Genomic DNA, 18330 nt, shown 5'->3' on the forward strand with positions numbered 1-18330 from the left:
GAGCACTAAGTCTCCAAAAGTTACTCTTTATGAGTAACCCAAATGAATAGTATTAAAAAAAGCCTCCACTCAACACCCAAACGAACCACAAATTTGACAAAGGAGCTGCAAGGCGACTTTGGCATCATCTTTAGGTGAACGGTCAGAGACAAATATTATTTTAAATGGATAACACAAAAGAACAGGAGTCCTAAATTTTTAAAAATTTAAAACTTGACGAGAGAGAAAAAAAAAATCTCTACGAACCTGGCTCTGGCTATGATACCATGTAGAAATATAATATTTTGTTATTATATTTCATAATAAAGATTACAAGCTATTTATATATAAAAGACAGTATCAAAACAAGAAGGAAAATAAGAAAATCAAATCTATGCTTATACAATCCCTAAAATTAAACAACTAACTCATCTATCAATATTTACTTCCTATATTAATATATTTACTTCCTATATTAATATATTTACTTCCTATAATCTATAACATCAATCAACAAATTTTTATTCTGTATGCTCACAATCAAACTGAGAATAGTCAATTGATGGAGATTTAACTCAAATCACTAATGCCTCTCTAAGGAAGATCCAGTACCAGTGGCTCTAGAGTCTCAACTAGGGGTGAGCAGTATTCGTTTCAAACCGAAAAAATCGATCGAACCGAATTAATTTGAAAATTCGATTCAATTTTTTATTTATTTCGGTTCAGTTCGGTTTTTAATTTTAAAAATTTCAGTTTTTTTAGTTCGATTCGGTTTTGATCAGAAAAAATTGAAAAAATCAAACCGAACCGATTAGTGATAATAATATATTTTTTTCAATAATATTGAGAAACTAAATCATATTAATATTAAAATATTTTAATTAAATTTTAAAATATTAAAAATAAAGTTTAAAAAATAAAAAATTTATTAAAAATCAAAACCGATCAAACCGAATCGAATCAAACCGAATCAGACCGGTTCGGTTCGATTCAGTTTCTGATTAAAATCAATTCGGTTCGGTTTTTATAAATATTAAAATTTCGATTTATTCAGTTCGATTCGGTTTGATTTTGAACCGAACCGATCGAATGCTTTGTGTAAATTCCATAAAAGGAATAGGTAAATGGTTATGTGATTTTATCTGTATAATAATTCAGAATGGAGATTTTTTTTTTTTCAGTAAATATGGGAGCAAGAGCCAAGAGTTGGAGATATTCTTCAAGGAGTTGATTTGCACACTAATTACTATGAAAGAGCTTGAGATGTCCGTACAAATATTAGCATGGTATTATACATTAATTAATTTATACCCATTTGCTAAAAATAATTAATACTCTATTTTATCTTTATGGAGGATATTTCTTTAAAGAAAATGACATATTTATTACTATAAATCAGCAGCAAGAATTGTAATAATACAATTGGCATTGAGTAAAATCTCACACATAAAAACCTGAATTGAATTGAATTGAACAGCTCTAACAAGATGACGAGTCGTAAAATTCACAGGGCTCCTAATCAATTCAATTCGCACATTCTGTAAAATTGACAACACATACTGATAATCTCTGCAAACATCTAAAAACATTGAACTTTCAAAATTTAAAAAGTTTAACTGGTCAATTATGATTAGTGTACCTATGAAAATTATCTCATTTGAAATTTTGATTTATTTAATAAATTTAATAATTTAATTCATTTAATTTTAATTAAAATTTTTATTAAATTATTCAAATTCTTTACACATCTTATAGATGATACTTGATTCAATTTATTTTTAATTAAACATCATATTAAATTTCTAAAAAAATATCATATTAAATTAATTTTATTGAGAATTTTTAAATAACTAGTGTATCGATGTATATCTATGAAAATTACCTCATTCGAAAATTTAATTTATTTAATAAATTTAATAATTTAATTCATTTAATTCTAATTAAAATTTCTATTGAATTATTCAAATTCGTTACACATCTTATTATTAGTAAATATATTCGAAATTATAATTGATATCATTTAAAGCTTAATTTTAAATTTTTTATTTTACATGTAAATATGTGTAAAAAAGTATAAATAATATTATATAATTATATTTAATTATTTATTTATATAAATAACTCTAGATTATGGGTATTCAAATATACAAAATTCAAATTTGACATTGGTATTTTTCATAAGATATGAACCATCACAATTCCATTATTCAATATTTAATCTCCTTTTTCTTTATGTTTTTTTTCAAATTTTTTCAATAATTTTCGTATTTGAATTGTCTTATAATAAATATAGATATATGTATATATTCAAACATGTTCTTATTAGTTATAATTAATTTTGTCTCTTTATTAGGACAGTAGTATAGTACAAGCTGAAGATATTCTTTTTTAGGTTTCTTTAAAGATATAATTTCTTAATTAAATAACAAAAAATCAATAAAAAAAAAAGCCTAGGCCTTAAGCCTATTGAAAACCCAATCAAACTGAAAATAGAAAGCTCTTACACAAAAACAATAAACTTATAGTCTAAAAGTAAATAGCATTCAATTTAAATTTAAAAGATTGATGAATCGAATTAATTTAAAAAATTTTATTTAATTTTTATTTTTAAAAATTTTAATTATTTTATTTTATTTTAATTTTTATTATAAAAAATTAATAAAATTAAATCGATTAGTGAATAATAGTATTTTATTTTTTATAATATAAAAAGTTTAGACAATAATTAAAATTGAGAATACTAAAAACAAAAATAAAACGTAAAAAATAAAAAATTTATTAAAAAAATTTAATCAATTAAACCAAACCAAATAAAATAAAACCAGTTTGATTCAAATTAATTTCTATTTAAAATTAGTTCGATTTTGATAATCGCGGCCTCTTACACCTAGGGTGAGGCCGGGTCCTGAATAAGATTACAGGCTCATAAACTATTAGGCCATTTTCAAGCAAACTGACCCAATATTACAAGCCCTAATTCGGTGACGTAGAGCAGGGCACCAGCCATGAGCACAGATCCAACAGGAGATAATCTAGTCTGGTGATGTGACGTGGGGCAAAATAGTCGGCTCAATCACTTCGCAGCTCTACTAGCATGCGCGTCGAGAGAATTAAATAGCGTGAAATGATACTCTGATTCGTCCGTATGTACGGTCTGAGTAATAAAGACAGATGACATTATAATAAAAAGGCTATTATACATCAAGACAAAAGAAAGAGGGATAAAAGGGAAAAAAATGTGATCTTCCTTAACTAAACTTAGAAATACTTAGAAATACATTGTAAAATCCTATTATTTGAATTTCAGAACATCATATTTGATATATTCAATTCGATTTTAAACTAAACCGATCAAATAATTACTTTAATTTTAAATAAAAAAAAGCCAAAACAAGAATGCTGTTGTCCGAAGAAAACACTGGAGCTCATAGCAGGACACCTGAAAATCCAATATGTGGCATACTAAAGCACATCGTCCTTAATTTAAAAATATTGAGATAAAAAGGATTATAATTTAGATTGTCGAAATCAACGATGGGAGTCTTTTAACTTTCATGAAAAATTAAAGAAACATCAAGCACACAAGAAAAAACTAATCAAATAAGTCAAACACAATATATCCTACAATCACATGCATGCTAGTAGTTCAGACTTAATAGACAATAAGAGCACCATTTACAAACCCTAAAGCACATACCAAAATCAAAATAAAAACAAAAAGACTCATCAATGAAGAAAGATTTATCCACATCCTCAATAAAGAAAAAGGCCTTCCTCTGTCTAATAGGAAGAGTAAAAAATTAGGCAGATTTAAATATTTTTTAGTATTTAAAATATTTTAAAAAATAATTAATGAAAAAATAAATAATTTTACATTTTAAAATTTTAGTAAAACATCTCTCTCTATATATATAACTTTATAAAAAAATATCTATATATAAATTTGTATATTTTATTCTTTAAATTAAAAGTAAACAATAAAAAATAAATTATTTTGTTAACAAAATATTTTCTGTATTATAATTGCATTCATTGATCCAAATAACAAAAGTATACATATAAATTACATTTTAAAAAAATTTATTAAAATTATATCTTTATTTGTATATCATATCATAATTGATATTTAATTTTTTATGCTTCAAAAAAATTAGTATGTTTTTCATGCTTTTGTTTATCTATTTATTTATTTTTATTAATTTAACCATTAATAAATATTTACAAGGCTCCTATGCAGGAAATTGGATCTAAAATTGTGCGACCGGGCAAGGCAATGAAATTTAAAGAAGAGTTCCATTCGGATTCTGTTCAAACCGAAATCTGCTAGGTTGGGCTTGGGGCCGATAAGATATCCAGCTATTCTCCACCTCTCTGAGCCTTGATTTCACCATTTCCAATTGCGCGGCCCAGAGTAACTTCCTCACATCCTCTGCCGACAAACCTTCCTTCTCCGGTTCGCTCTTTGGCCTAGATCCATCTAAATAGTTGGTTTCCGGTGGTACCAGGCCGTCCAATCTGATCCTACTCTTTGCGATGTCAAAGGACCTGAGTTTTTCCATCAGGCTTTTCCCCATTTGCATCGAACGGAGCTCCGGGGAGGCAGGCGTCTGGAGAAGGGCTCTCTTGTGGAACAACCGTCTGAAGATGTCATTATCTCCTGGATCGGGAGCAATGTTGGTTTTGCTCGGGTTTTAAGGTATCCGAGGCTGGACCGCGGGAGAGGAAAGCCTTGATTTCACCATTTCCAATTGCGCGGCCCAGAGTAACTTCCTCACGTCCTCCGCCGACAAACCTTCCTTCTCCGGTTCCCTCTCCGGCCTAGATCCATCTAAATAGTTGGTTTCCGGTGGTACCAGGCCGTCCAATCTGATCCTACTCTTTGCGATGTCAAAGGACCTGAGTTTTTCCATCAGGCTTTCCCCCATTTGCATCGAATGGAGCTCTGGGGAGGCAGGCGTCTGGAGAAGGGCTCTCGTGTGGAACAACCGTCTAAAGATGCCATTATCTCCTGGATCGGGAGCAATGTTGGTTTTGCTCAGGTTTTGAGGTATCCGAAGGTTGGACCGCGGGAGAGGAAATGCGGCAAACCGATTGATCGGTTTTTTCGGTTTGATCGGTTATTTAACATGTTTAAACCGAACCGAATCAAAAATCGAATAATTTTAAATATATTAACCGAACCAAACTGATTATTCCGAATAACTGAACCGATAAACCGAAATCAACCGGTTCGGTTCGGTTTTTCGGTTTAGACCGAAATCTGCTCTCCCTTAGTTGAGGGGGGTCGGTGTCTCCGGAACCCACGGGGGGAGTGTCCTTTGTTCTGAGACCCGAGGGGAAGGTCTTTGGTCCCTTCGATCCCAGGGTTGTCGGTGAGGCTCAGGTCTCTTGCCATGCTTCTTCTCGTGCTTCTCCGGTCTTCCTTCCTCCGCTGCTTTCCCCTTGTCTGACGCTCCCCTGGCGAACCTGCTTGTCACTAAGGCATCGTCTTGCCTTATGTACTTTTCAGCCCACTTCATTAGCTCAGCCAGTGAGATCGGGGGCTTCCTGCTCAATGAACCAAAGAACTCGGCTGAGGTCGTCCCCTTCTACATGGCTTCTACAGCCCTTCCTTCATCGAGCTCGGAGATTTGCAAGGCCTTCGTATTGAAACGGGCGACGTATTCCCTGAGTGATTCGTCTCTCCTCTGTCTGACCGTCTCCAGGTAACTCGTCTTCCTATCTACGGGCACCCCGGTGATAAACCGGCTGATGAAGCGGGTGGCCAGATCTCCAAAGCTACTAATACTTCCTGCCTCAAGGCTATTGAACCACGCCCGTGCTGGCCCCGAGAGCGTCGTAGGAAATACCTTGCACATTAGGGCGTCTGACAAAGTTTGCAGCTCCATGAAAGTCTTATAGTTCAAGACATGCTCCCTGGGGTTCCCAGCCCCGTCGTATGCGGCCATAGGCGGCATCATAAACTTCTTGGGGACAGTCTCTTACTGCACCCACTTCGAGAAGGGTGAAGAGGCTTGGTTCTGATCCTTCGTTCCTAGCTCGGCCAAGAGTTGTTCTCTCATCTTTTGTAACTTCTGGTCTACACTTTCTTCTTCTCGCCTATGCTTCCTCTCTTGGCGACCCTCCTCTTCCCATGTCTCGCTCCCCACTCTTCCGGTGGTTCCGGCGGAGTAGCTATTGACTTCATCGTTCTCTATCAGCTCCCTCACCCTCCTTCCATGAACTCGAGCTTCCGGCTCTTCCTCTTCTCCGGCTCTCCTCCTCCCGTCTCCAGTTTCTTGGCTGACAGTTCTGGGGTGGTTGAAGGTAGGCTGAGGTTCGTTGGTCTGGGGTTCTTCTACCACTAGTGGCACGTTTGTGGGGGTGCTAAGGCCCCGTTGCTGCATTATCTGCCCTAACCAGTGGGCGGTGCTTTGTAGTTGGAGGGCCATGGTTTGAAGGTCTTGGTTGGATAAGGTGGCGACGGAAGCATTCCCCGCCAGACTTGGCGAGGGGTTGAAGGGGATTGGTGTTTGGTTGTTTGGCGTTGTAGGACTAGAAAAAGAGAACTGCTGCCCCTCTTGGGCAGAGCTCAAGTCATTTGGAGTGATGTTATTTTCGTTGTGGTTAGCCATTGTGGATCTCAGTGGGTATTTGTGAGAGTGGAACTCCGGCAATAAAAAGATCTCCTTCGTTCCCACAGACGGTGCCAATTGATGATCTGAGATCCAGAAAAATGGAGTTTTACAATGGGTTCTGTAAATCTGGAAAAACTTAGACCTAGAGGAGAGTATTTCTCCTTTTATATGTTTCCTTTTGTCTGCTAGTGACGTGTTAACAGAACGTGTATCATTGGACCACCTGTCCCTGCTACGTTGATATGGACGTACGAGGGAATCAGATCTCTGTCCCATGCATAATGGCTCCTGATTCTCCCCGGGCGCGCATGCGGAGGGTCCCACAAGGCGTAGGGGCTGAACTCCTTTCTAGTTCTGGGCTGGGCTGGAGGATGAGGTTAAGACTAGGCTCAGAGGGAATCTGTCCATCGGGCTCGGAGGGAATCTGTCAATCGGGCCGGGAGAGCTAGACCGGCCTATTTGAAGAAAAGGACTGGAGTCCGGTCTTTAAACTGAATGGACTGGCCCTGGCTCTTGTAGGAGGCTTAGTAGCCTTCAGGCTATGAACTGTCCTAGCGGGTCTGGCCCTAGACTGAGATGAAAAAACCCAGCGGTCATCAAATACAACTATATAATTAACATTTAATAATTAATATGTGGTTATAATTTTTATACGTAATGAAAGCCACAACTCTAATGAAACTATAATACTATATTAAATTTAGAGGGGTGTTAAATATATTAAATATTAATTTATTTTATATAAATTCATATAGTTTATATATTAAAATAATTAATTAATTTAATAATTTATGTCCACTGCTTCATTGTCATTTATTACCAAAGTGACATTTATTATCAAAGCATAAACATACATTACTAAATTTATATTAGTCATTGCATGTGTTTTTCTACAATAGGGCTTACTAGCACTAGAAGATTGAAACTTTTTTTCCCAAAAGATATTGTATTAATAGCTAAAAGCAACATATTTCAAAAATACAAAAACATTTAAAAGGAAAAATATATATATTTTTTTTTGTTTTGATTAAAAGCAATCTTTGAAATTCTTTTTCGTATAACTGCTCTGCTTGAAAAATCAAATACAGTATCTTTTAACCCTAAAAATGATATCAATAAGTTAAAATTGGTTAGTAGCCACCTTTTAAAACTTAGAAATGCAGAACACTGCTTCCAAGTAATTTCAACTTCATGATCACAAACAATGAGAAATTACTACCAGTAGTTAATTTTGAAAATTAAAATATTTTATTTATCTCTTAATTTAATTAGTTTGTGATTCCATTGATGGCGTCGAAATCCGTCAATCCAAATTAATTTTTTTTATTAATTAATTTTTATAAATAAAATAAATAGTATCAATCCATAAAAAATTTAAAATTATTTAATTTAAATATTAAATAGAAAAAAATAATTTAAAAGTGAGAAAAGAAAAAACAAATTTATTGTATAAATTGATTTTAAGTAAAAACTAAGATAAAATAAAATAATGTGATTGAGATGATAAAATAAATAATTAATTAAAAGTTAAAGGTAATTAAAGTTGAGAAGATGGTTCACTTAATTGTCTAAATGGTGTTCAAACAAAAGAATTTCATCAATTCTTTTTTAAGATTAAATTAATTTATATAACACATAAATTAATTTTTAATTAATTAATAATTTGATTAAGTATGTAAACTTAGTTAATTAATTACTTTAAAAAGAGAATCAAACTTATCAATAATTGCAAGTTAAATATTTAAATCAAATCAATTAGTGTCTTAATATAAAAAGATATGTTAATTGTTATTTGTTTTAGTCAAATTAAATAATTTTTTAAATTTTTAAAACGACAATAATGAAATTAGTATTTCTCGTGAATATAAAAAGATTAAAAACAAAAATTAAGAACAAATCTCATGGTTTTAAATAAATTTCAACTTGATTAATCTTCAACTGTAGTCAAGGGTTCTAACAAGAGAGGAACCAAAAGAAGAGAATGGGAGAAGGGAAATAACTATGAAGATGTCATTGCTTTTATATAGATTTTTTTTAGACAAAAAAATATGTATCTAAAATTTAAAAAGAAGTATAATAAATCTATTACTCTTATTGTGATTGTTATTCTAATCTTGATCTTATTATATTTGTAGTTATCTAAACAATTTGAATTTTGTAAAACTGTCAAAACAGAAATTTTGCAATATGTCTATTAAATTTAGGTTATAGTTTTAGACAAAATAACTTCAAGTCAGAAATAGCTCTAAAACCGTTTTTTACTTTTTTTTTTTTCATTTTCAGTTTAAAATTTATCTAAAATTAAAATATAAATAAAAATTAATTATTTATATTAAAATTATAAAATTTAATATAGAAAAAGTTGTTTCATCATCCATATTAAAATTTTAAAAAGAAATTTATGATGTATTTATATTTTCTCTACAAACAAGGGGTAATTAAAAACTTGATATATTTATTTTCAATCACAATTACAAACTTATTTAATCGTAGAGAGCATAAGTAGAAGAAAAAGAAGAAGAAGAGAGCATTGACAGCAGAAATCTAATTGATCATTTGCACAAAATCAATAGACTTCTTTTCATCATGGCCATTACCAATGAAATTGTTCACATAATCTCCCAACCCATTCTCTCTATAAAGAGCTACACCGTTACGTTCCAAAAGCGAGCCGAAGGCAACCGTCAAATCCTTTTCTTAGTTTTGGTGTAAAAATTGATAAAGACACTCGACTTTAAAAAATAAAAGTATTAATAAATTTATGTATAAAAATTTAATATTATTATTAAACTTATCAAAATTCATGTATAATAAAAGATTAAAGGTAAAATTGTTAATATAAGTAATTTAAAATTAATTTTAATATGAATTTTCAAAAAAATAAGAGTGAGAAAATTTTAATATATGAACGACGATGTATAAAGTATAAGATTGCTCTGATTGAGACACGTGTTTATAGTCCGATTGATTTTAGTAATTGAGTAGAATTCACTTTGATCAATTAAGTCGGACATAATCTAAGAAAATCAAGGTAGAATGTCGGTTTTTTACAGATTGGTCGTCTCCCTAGTATATCCCTGATATCATAAATGTACGTGTAATAAATTAGATTGATATAACATGCATGATAGATAGAATATGTGCTAGCCGACTCTGCATTTATTAGTCAAATGTTCACCATCAATAAGCCTCCTAATATATTTGTAAGAATCCATCCATATCCAATCCGATGAAATATATACACCAATAATCTAACCCACCCAAGAAAATCTTAATCTTTACAAACTCAACTCTCAATTAACTCATAGACTCTCATTCATTTTCTGCATTCACTCCACTTTGAATCAATCTTTAAGCACTTTGAATCAATCTTTGATTTTCTTATTGAATCGAGCTATTGTTCAGATGTTCTCATCTGCTAATCTCTTTCATATGATAATCTTCGAATTTCAGAATCTCACACCATCAATTAAGGATGAACGAGGATAGTTGTAATATTTGGAAAATTTCTATATCAAGATTTCGGGAATTTCGGGAATTTCTATATCAAGCAAACTTGATATATCAAGCAAACTTGAAAAATTATTGCTGCTTTCTATTAGTTACCTGTTATATCTTTTTTGGTAATGACATGCATCATTTTAATCCAAGTTATACTATAAATAAGGTTTTTTCATGCTTTTCAAATTTTTATAATTTTTATTATTTTAGAATAACGTAAAAGTTTTTAGTATATTTAAAAGTTTTAAAAATAAAACATTGTCAATTTATCGAATTTGTAAGTTGAAAATTGAGGTTTTCCAACTTTTTTTATGACCTCTAAAAGAAGACATTCTCAATCAATTAATTAATTAAATGAGTTAACTAAAAAATGAAAGTTGTTTTTTTTTTTTTTACATATTTGAAGATTCTAATAATAAGATATTTAGTAATGGAGGTTTTTAAACGTATAACCTTTAAAATTATTATTTTAAATAACATTAATCTCTCTTAAATATAAATTTAATATTTTTAAATCTTAAAAAAATCTCTCAAAAATACTTTCTTTTAAAATAGAAGTTTATATTATCATAGTTGAGAGGATGCCTAGCAATTCGTTATGTTATTATTCATAATCAAAAATTTATTATTAAAGTACAATATATTAATATATTATATATTTTAAAAAAATCATATTGGTAAACAAGAAAGTAAATATGACATAAAACAGGAGCTGGGGTGAAGCTATAGCTAATAGATCCGTGCAAAGTCAAGGGACTTCTTTCCTCCATGAGCATTACCAAAGAAATTGTTCATATAATCCTCAAACATAACCTCTCTGTAACGAGCCACACCATCCTTCTTCACCACTTGAGCCAATGGTCCAATTTTCTCAGTTCCTTTTGGGATTGCAAAAACTGGGATGGACACTCTTGATTGGGTGCTTGTGGTTCGCACTCTATGTTCAGCACTTTTGTACCTTCCATTACTCACAATCTACCAAAGTAAATCATCATCCACATTAATTAATTTATATTCATCAGAATTTTCAAAACTTTGAATATTTTAAAAGTCTAACCTGTAATGTATCGCCAATGTTGATGACCAAAGCACCAGGGATTGGTGGGATCTCCATCCACTCACCCTTTTTCTTGCCTTCCATGTTTTCTTCCACTTTCACATATAGCCCACCAATTCCATCCTGCAGCAACACTGTGAGGGTTCCCAAGTCTGAGTGGCGACCCACGCCTACTGTGAGCTCAGGATTTGGACATGCTGGGTAGAAATTCATGTTAACCATCTTCAAGCCTGTTAGAGCATCTATTTTCTCTTCATCTAGAGTTACTCCCAGCTTCCCCATCAAAATTTCTAGTAATTTTCTCACCATCTTGGTTGATGTTCTTAAGAACTCGAGTGCAACTTCCCTGAAGATACAAATTAAATTGAACAACTATTTAACAATATTTTATCACTTAAAATATTTCTAGCAATTATAAATAGACTAAATTCTTCTTCGGGCCAAAGCCTGTTCCAAATCAATAACTTCGTATATTTTCAAAGGGAGGAGCTCTAAGTTATGACTCTTAAATTATGTACGCTAACCTCGTATTTTCCTTTTCCTATAATATATATCTTTTACATTAATTAAAGTTTCCCTCTCGTAAATGTTAAGAAAAATTCCATCCATTTATTTATTTATTTATATTTTTAATTAAAGTAGGTACTTAATGATTTGATACGCAATGCATGTCTAGTACAACCATCTCCCCCTATGATTTTCGTTGAATGCAGCTTGAAAGGCCTCGTTTGATTAAACTTGGGTGAATTTTTAACAAACTTATATTATAAAAAGTAACTTATTTTATTTATTAAGAAAAATGTGATCACCTTGATTTTTCAGAAATTTAAAGAATATATATAGTCAATCAAATAAATAAAATTTTAGGACTTTCTATGAACTTGAAATCAACCTAGATCATTTCAACACAAATGCATAAACATGGAGGGAGATGATTAATTACCTGCATTCTTCGGGCCAAAATCGGAGAGCTTCACCATCATTAGAATAAACCATGCTGAGATAGTCCTTCCACTCCAATGCCTTTTCTTTCTCCGGCGCAAAGCTTGTCCCATACTGCACCAACGGGCTAGGGCTCACACCCTTGCGATAGGCAGCTTTCTTTTTAGCCGGTTGGCCGAAGAAACTATGAGCTGCAACCTTCAAGGCTTCAAGCAGCTCCACGGGTACGCCATGGTTCACAACCTGGAAGAACCCGAAAGTCTCTGCGGCTGCAGAAATTTCGTCAACCACTTGGTCATGACAAGGGCCACCTAGTTTTGACAAATCAATTGGTGGGTTATTATTAAGGGTTGCATTAAGCTTGTCTATTCTTTCTTCTGGGGGTTGCACATATTTTTGTGGCACCTTTGATAGGCCCAAATCAGCCATCCCCTTTACACCATTGCCCTCTCGGACTACGAAATTGAACATTGAATCAGAATCAGAAAAACTTGGAGCCATTATGGGACAACTTAACTTGGAGAATTGGCAGGTGGGAAGTTTTTATGACATGGATACTTGGCAGTGCTAGGTTTGCCAATTTATAGCATTAAGAGGAATATGTAATTGCATTTTTATCGACTTTTGCAAGAGGTCAACTATGCAACTAAGCAGTCTAATTTGACTAAAGCTATTTTTTCTCCGTTTACTTGGTGAAGTGGTGAAGAGGATGAACAATGCCATGATACAACTCCTGCATCATTGGCACGGATTCTGTTAATTACTTCAGAAACCCTCAAACATATTCTCCTTCAAAGACAAGTGATATATATATATATATATATTCATGTCACCAACTTGCACGTTGGCAATGGACTTGTAGAACGTAGCATGTGCCAGCACTTTTTTAGCTGATGTATATGATATTGAAAGAACTCGTTAATATGACGTACTGTTTTTTTCCTGTTTTTTTTTTTTGAAGACTTAAAGTGATAGTTTCTCTGTGGTTCAACGTCACCAATACGTAGATGTATTCAGTATTCATACAATTGTATCCATGCTTCCATGCAAATCCCATAAGGCTAATGGGGCAATAAGGCACCCTAATCCTCCAAGTATTACCGAGGTTAAGGCTGACGTATTCATTACAAATTCCTCCTCCTTGGTTGGGTTTGGTGTAGTGGCACGTAAAGAACAGGGACAAGGTATGTCGACAAACCAACATCATGAGCTGTTCTTTCGCTATTCCAAGAGATTTTGGGTTTGAAATATGTGATGGAGTGTAAAGAAAAACGTTGAAGATTCTATAAGGTGGTAATCATATTTCAGGACATGCGTTATCAATGCCCTATTGTTGAAGCCTTGAAGATATCTTATATGCCTAGAACAGTCCATGCGTCTGTTTCTTCCTCTTGTATGCGTCTTCACATTTTATAGCTATTAAGTAATGTTGGAAATGAATAGAATATCCACAAAAAGCATTCCATTTAAATTTAATTATTATTTTAAATATTTAAATTCATTCTAAACTCTATTATTACTATTTAAATAATATACGTTAACGTTTAATTAATAATTTTATTTTAAAATTTTAATATTCTTATTATTTTATTATTTAAATTAAACTATGTAAAGAAATTACAAATATTATCATATAAGTAAATTTTTATATTTAAATAATTATTTATATAAATAAATTTAAATAATGAATATCCAATATATATATATAATCTAACACAAAATTCATTTTAGACATGAATTTATAAATTTAGATTCATTTCAAATCTAATTATATACTATGATAAATTTTAATAAGATTTAATTGAATTAAACACCTAAAACTATCCGAAACGTTACCTACCCTCATATTGGCGCGCCTCTTCTCTGAATTCAACAAATATCCATTCCTGATGTATTCCCAAACTAACAAGATCTAATGAAATCTGAACAGATAAACTTTAATTTAGTTATATTAGAGTGGTTCATAAATCTGTAAAATTTAAAACTCAAGTTAAATATATTACCAAAAAAAAAAAAGAAAATCCAAGTTTAAATAAATAAATAAACACAGACATGCACAGTTTTTGAGGTTCACAGAAACAAGGAAACTCAATTCAGACCTTGGCGGCGTGTTTGCAAACGTACAGTTTTGCTGATTATATATAAAAATTATCCATATTTTTCGGGTCAATCTTTTCTATATAACAAAGTTTAGAAGCCATGTGAGATCATATAATAAATATTACCACTTTCTACATATAAAAAAATTTGTATATATTTTATTTTGTTTAGAGAAAAAGAAATTAAATAAAGAAATCCAATTTTTAAAATTTTGGTTATAATTCTAGATTAATAATGTATTTTAGCTTTTAAGTGCAACTAAAGACATTCATAGAAAAAGCACTCTGAATTTCTAGATTACTGACATCCCCTTATTTCAATGCTAATTACAGCTCTTTTTAAAAAAAAAAAAAAAAATTCTTAAGTGACGATTAAGATATGAAATATTCTGTCTTTATTATAGACGTGCATATTAGTGTACGGAAAAAAGACAGGAACATAAAAAAAAAAGACATATAACAAGGATCTTTTCATGGAGCCAGAGTTGGCTAATTAATTAAAATTAAAAGATCCGTGCAAAATCAAGAGACTTCTTTCCTTCATGGGCGTTGCCAAAAAAGTTGTTCAAGTAATCTTCAAACAGAACCTCTCTGTAACGTGCCACGCCATCTCTTTCCACCACTTGAGGCAACGGTCCAATTTTCTCTGTTCGTTTTGGAATTGTAAAAACTGGAACCGATACTCTTGATTGGGTGCTTGTTGTCCGAACTCTGTGTTCAGCACTTTTATATCTTCCATTGCTCAATATCTGCAAAACCCATCATATTTCAGTAAATAATAATAATAATAATAATCTAATGTGGGCGGACTTTGAATTGTAAAAGTCTGACCTCTAGTGTGTCCCCAATATTGATGACCAAAGCACCAGGGATTGGTGGGATCTCCATCCACTCACCCTTTTTCTTGCCATTGATGTCTTCTTCCAGTCTCACATAAAGACCGCCAATTCCATCCTGCAATAACACTGTAATTGTGCCCAAGTCTGAGTGACGACCCACTCCTACAGTGAGCTCAGGATTTGGGCATGCTGGGTAGTAGTTCATATTAACCGTCTTCAAGCCTGTTAAGGCATTCATTTTTGCATCATCTAGTGTCACTCCAAGCTTCCCCATCAATACTTCAACTAGTTTTCTCACCATCTTGATTGATGTCTTTAGATATTCGAGAGAGACTTCCCTGAAAAAGCATAAAAATTAAATATTATTATCATTAAAATTCAATTTTTTAAGTTTGAATGCATGGATACTTATGTATTGAAGTAGGTATATATTGACTGCAAAATTTAGCTTTGGATTTGGAGGAATTAGGTCATTTTCCACAAGAAAAATGAGAAATACTAGCAAGAAAATGCTTACTTGCATTCTTTAGGCCAAAATTCAAGTGCTTCAGTATCGTTGGTATAGGTCATGCTAACGTAATCTTTCCACTCTAATGCCTTCTCTTTCTCAGGAGCAAAACTCGTCCCATACTTCACCAATGGGTTGCGGCTGGGGCTCGAGCTTGGACACGCACTCGAACCCTTGTGATAGATGGCCTTTTTTTCAGGTGGTTGGCCAAAGAAATTGTGAGCTGTTTCTTTGAGAGACTCCAGGAGCTCCACAGGCACGCCGTGGTTCACAACCTGGAAGAAGCCTAAATTCTCAGCGGCTCTAACAATCTCCTCCACAACCTGGTCATGGTCAGGACCATCGAGCTTGGACAAGTCAATTGGTGGATTATCATTTAAGGTAGCGTCGGATTTGTTTATTCTTTCTTCTTTGGGTTGCACATATTGTTGTGGAACCTTGGTTATGCCTGAGTCCACCATTCCCTTCACACCGTTGCCGTCTCGGACGACAAAATTGAACAATGAGTCCGAATCGGAAAAACTTGGAGCCGGAGCCATTGTATGGGTAGAGAAGATGAGTGGAAAATGGCTTTCCTTAAGTGAAATTGGTTTGATGGTAGTGCGATAAGCTTGGTGAACTCCCAACTATATATAACTAGTGCTAAGTGGACTAGAAACTACTATACTCCTGTCAAGAAAGAGTGCAACTATAAAAGGAAAATTCTTAGTGTATGGGTTGATCCTACGATTTGAAAAATTAAAATTTAAAATTGATATATAAATTTCATCATGTATTTATATATATATATTTTTTAATTTTAAATTGCATGTCAAAATTATATTTGATGGGTATATATATTTAGGTGTGTGAAAATTTTTTTTTATTATATTCATCGGTAATTTTCATATAAAATGACGAGTAATAAAAATTTAATAAATAGAGAAAATATATATCTCAAAAAGGAAAAATTCTTTAAAAACTTATATCAAATAATTTAAAAAAAAAAACAATTAATTATATTTCATTACATGTTAAATTCTAAGTAAAAAATACTAAATTATTATTAAATAAATTATAATTCGCACTTTAAAATATAATTATTTTATTTAGAGTTTTAATAATAATTTATAGATAATTTTAAATAAAAATTAAAATTTTAATATATTCGGATATATTAGCTTTAAACTTTGATGTGGTTGTTACTTGTTGATTGGTTATAAAATTTCCAAGAATGGAGCATGTCATGTATGAAAGTAGCAGTCTGGTTTGACTATGTACATAATTTGTTTGGCTTTTACTTGGTAAAAAATGGGAAATTATGCAAAACCCTTTAAAGGGCAATGGCGTGGTGAGTCATGTCACTCTTTGATTAATCTTCAAATTCCCACTTGAAAGGGAATTAAATTCTTGTATTATCCCTCCCCAGTCCCACAACTTGCATAAATAATGCTACGTCAACAAAAATACGAAAATTAACTAGCTTTTGTTTTATAAAGTTTGAATATTGATATGGACATTTCAACAAATGTTCTCATCGTGACAGACTCAACACTTTCCGAAAGAGACCGTGGAGAAGACTCTAGTATTCATTGAGTTAAAGTTAATTAGTGGGAAAGTAAGGATTGTTGTTGAAAAATTCATTCAAGAGCAATAGAGTTATAGAGTAATTAATAGTCTAGTTTGTATTATTCTTAATTATAATTATTGTTAAATATATTTAAGAGTTGAAAAATCATGAAGGTTTAGAAACTAATTATGAAAATTTAAAAATATAATATTCTTCTTGAAAGTAATTTCTCAACCCCAAATTAAAATTCAACGCTTTTTAAAACTCTAAACAAAAATTTCAAATTTAGCTTAAAACCGTAGTTGGGTGTGAAAAATGTGTTGCGGTTGGTGCAAAACCAAATTCAAAGCAAAACCCATGCGTTCTTTGAATGCGTTTTCATTTCCTGAAATTCAAATGATCCCTGAAGTGAAGGAAAATGTCATATCTATTTGAAATTAATTTTCTACATATTCTTATTTTAGATGTAATTTTGCATTATTTTAATTTATTTGAATTTTTTCTTTGGTCATTTGATATTTTATAAAATTAATAATTAAAAAGGTGAAAGTTCATAAAACATTTTCTAATAATTTAATGATGCGTTTCTATCTAAATCAGATAAAACAGTAGTGTAAAATTGGCTTTTTGTTTAGTGGGAACCGCAAAAAGAAATTCACGAAGAAATGACATACAACTTTCAGGTTTTTCTCCTTTCCTTATGATTTCTAACTTTAGGACTTCTAAAATTTTCTTTGTAAGTTCTTTGCCAACAAGTGTGCTGCTGCGTTTTCAAAATTAAATCAAGTTTCTGTTTATTTTTTATTTTTTTAATATTTGAAATATTTTAAAAAACTAATTAATAAAAAATATTTTTTAATCAAATAAATGGATATTAAAATTTAATTATTGGAAAATATATTATTTGAGATGCAGTTTAAATACTAGAAAAAAAAAGCCTTTCGTGAATTATAAAAAAAAAATATAGAGAAATACGTCATAAAATAAATAATAAATCTTTAAGATTACAAAATAAAATATAAAGATGGAAGTTATTTTTTATTAATTACTAATATAAAATTAATTTATTGCTCTATATATAAATGCAAAATAAATTTTGTACTTTTTATAATTTATAGTCTATAATATCATAAAAAATTAAAATTTTGATAATGATTATTTTAAATATTTATTTTTATATATTTTATTTCAGTGAATTTGCTGTCAATTAAATATTATTACTGATATAATAATTAAATT

At 31.4% G+C, this 18330-nt stretch overlaps 3 protein-coding genes across 3 annotated transcripts; all 3 read right to left on the bottom strand.

Moving 5' to 3' along the window:
* Positions 1-4259: 4259 nt before the first annotated feature.
* Positions 4260-4904, bottom strand: LOC122723888 (calcium uniporter protein 3, mitochondrial-like). Its single transcript, XM_043957810.1, has 2 exons — positions 4772-4904; positions 4260-4636 (listed from the first exon to the last, which is right to left on the bottom strand). The coding sequence occupies exons 1-2, from the start codon at positions 4902-4904 to the stop codon at positions 4260-4262; spliced, it is 510 nt and encodes a 169-aa protein (XP_043813745.1).
* Positions 4905-10775: 5871 nt separating this feature from the next.
* On the bottom strand, positions 10776-12636 carry LOC110617017 (scopoletin 8-hydroxylase). Its single transcript, XM_021759594.2, has 3 exons — positions 12098-12636; positions 11155-11500; positions 10776-11072 (listed from the first exon to the last, which is right to left on the bottom strand). The coding sequence occupies exons 1-3, from the start codon at positions 12595-12597 to the stop codon at positions 10827-10829; spliced, it is 1092 nt and encodes a 363-aa protein (XP_021615286.2). The 5' UTR covers positions 12598-12636; the 3' UTR covers positions 10776-10826.
* A 1931-nt stretch (positions 12637-14567) lies between these two features.
* On the bottom strand, positions 14568-16188 carry LOC122723798 (scopoletin 8-hydroxylase-like). The gene is made up of 3 exons (XM_043957361.1): positions 15552-16188; positions 15027-15372; positions 14568-14944 (listed from the first exon to the last, which is right to left on the bottom strand). The coding sequence occupies exons 1-3, from the start codon at positions 16079-16081 to the stop codon at positions 14699-14701; spliced, it is 1122 nt and encodes a 373-aa protein (XP_043813296.1). The 5' UTR covers positions 16082-16188; the 3' UTR covers positions 14568-14698.
* Positions 16189-18330: the final 2142 nt, after the last annotated feature.

The sequence above is a fragment of the Manihot esculenta genome, chromosome 6 (assembly GCF_001659605.2).
Source record: "Manihot esculenta cultivar AM560-2 chromosome 6, M.esculenta_v8, whole genome shotgun sequence".
In the NCBI taxonomy this organism is placed as follows: domain Eukaryota; kingdom Viridiplantae; phylum Streptophyta; class Magnoliopsida; order Malpighiales; family Euphorbiaceae; genus Manihot; species Manihot esculenta.

Bases quoted from the DNA above. Each gene is read 5' to 3' on its own strand.
- LOC122723798 (XM_043957361.1), bottom strand. From the start codon at position 16,081: ATGGCTCCGGCTCCAAGTTTTTCCGATTCGGACTCATTGTTCAATTTT. The intron at 15,373-15,551 runs GTAAGCATTTTC...ATGCTTTTTCAG, and splicing joins TTTTGGCCTAAAGAATGCAA to GGAAGTCTCTCTCGAATATC. The intron at 14,945-15,026 runs GTCAGACTTTTA...TGGGTTTTGCAG, and splicing joins ATATTGGGGACACACTAGAG to ATATTGAGCAATGGAAGATA.
- LOC110617017 (XM_021759594.2), bottom strand. From the start codon at position 12,597: ATGGCTCCAAGTTTTTCTGATTCTGATTCAATGTTCAATTTCGTAGTC. The intron at 11,501-12,097 runs GTAATTAATCAT...TTGTATCTTCAG, and splicing joins TTTTGGCCCGAAGAATGCAG to GGAAGTTGCACTCGAGTTCT. The intron at 11,073-11,154 runs GTTAGACTTTTA...TTACTTTGGTAG, and splicing joins ACATTGGCGATACATTACAG to ATTGTGAGTAATGGAAGGTA.
- LOC122723888 (XM_043957810.1), bottom strand. From the start codon at position 4,904: ATGGGGGAAAGCCTGATGGAAAAACTCAGGTCCTTTGACATCGCAAAG. The intron at 4,637-4,771 runs GTTTGTCGGCGG...CTCCCGATCCAG, and splicing joins GAGGGAACCGGAGAAGGAAG to GAGATAATGACATCTTCAGA.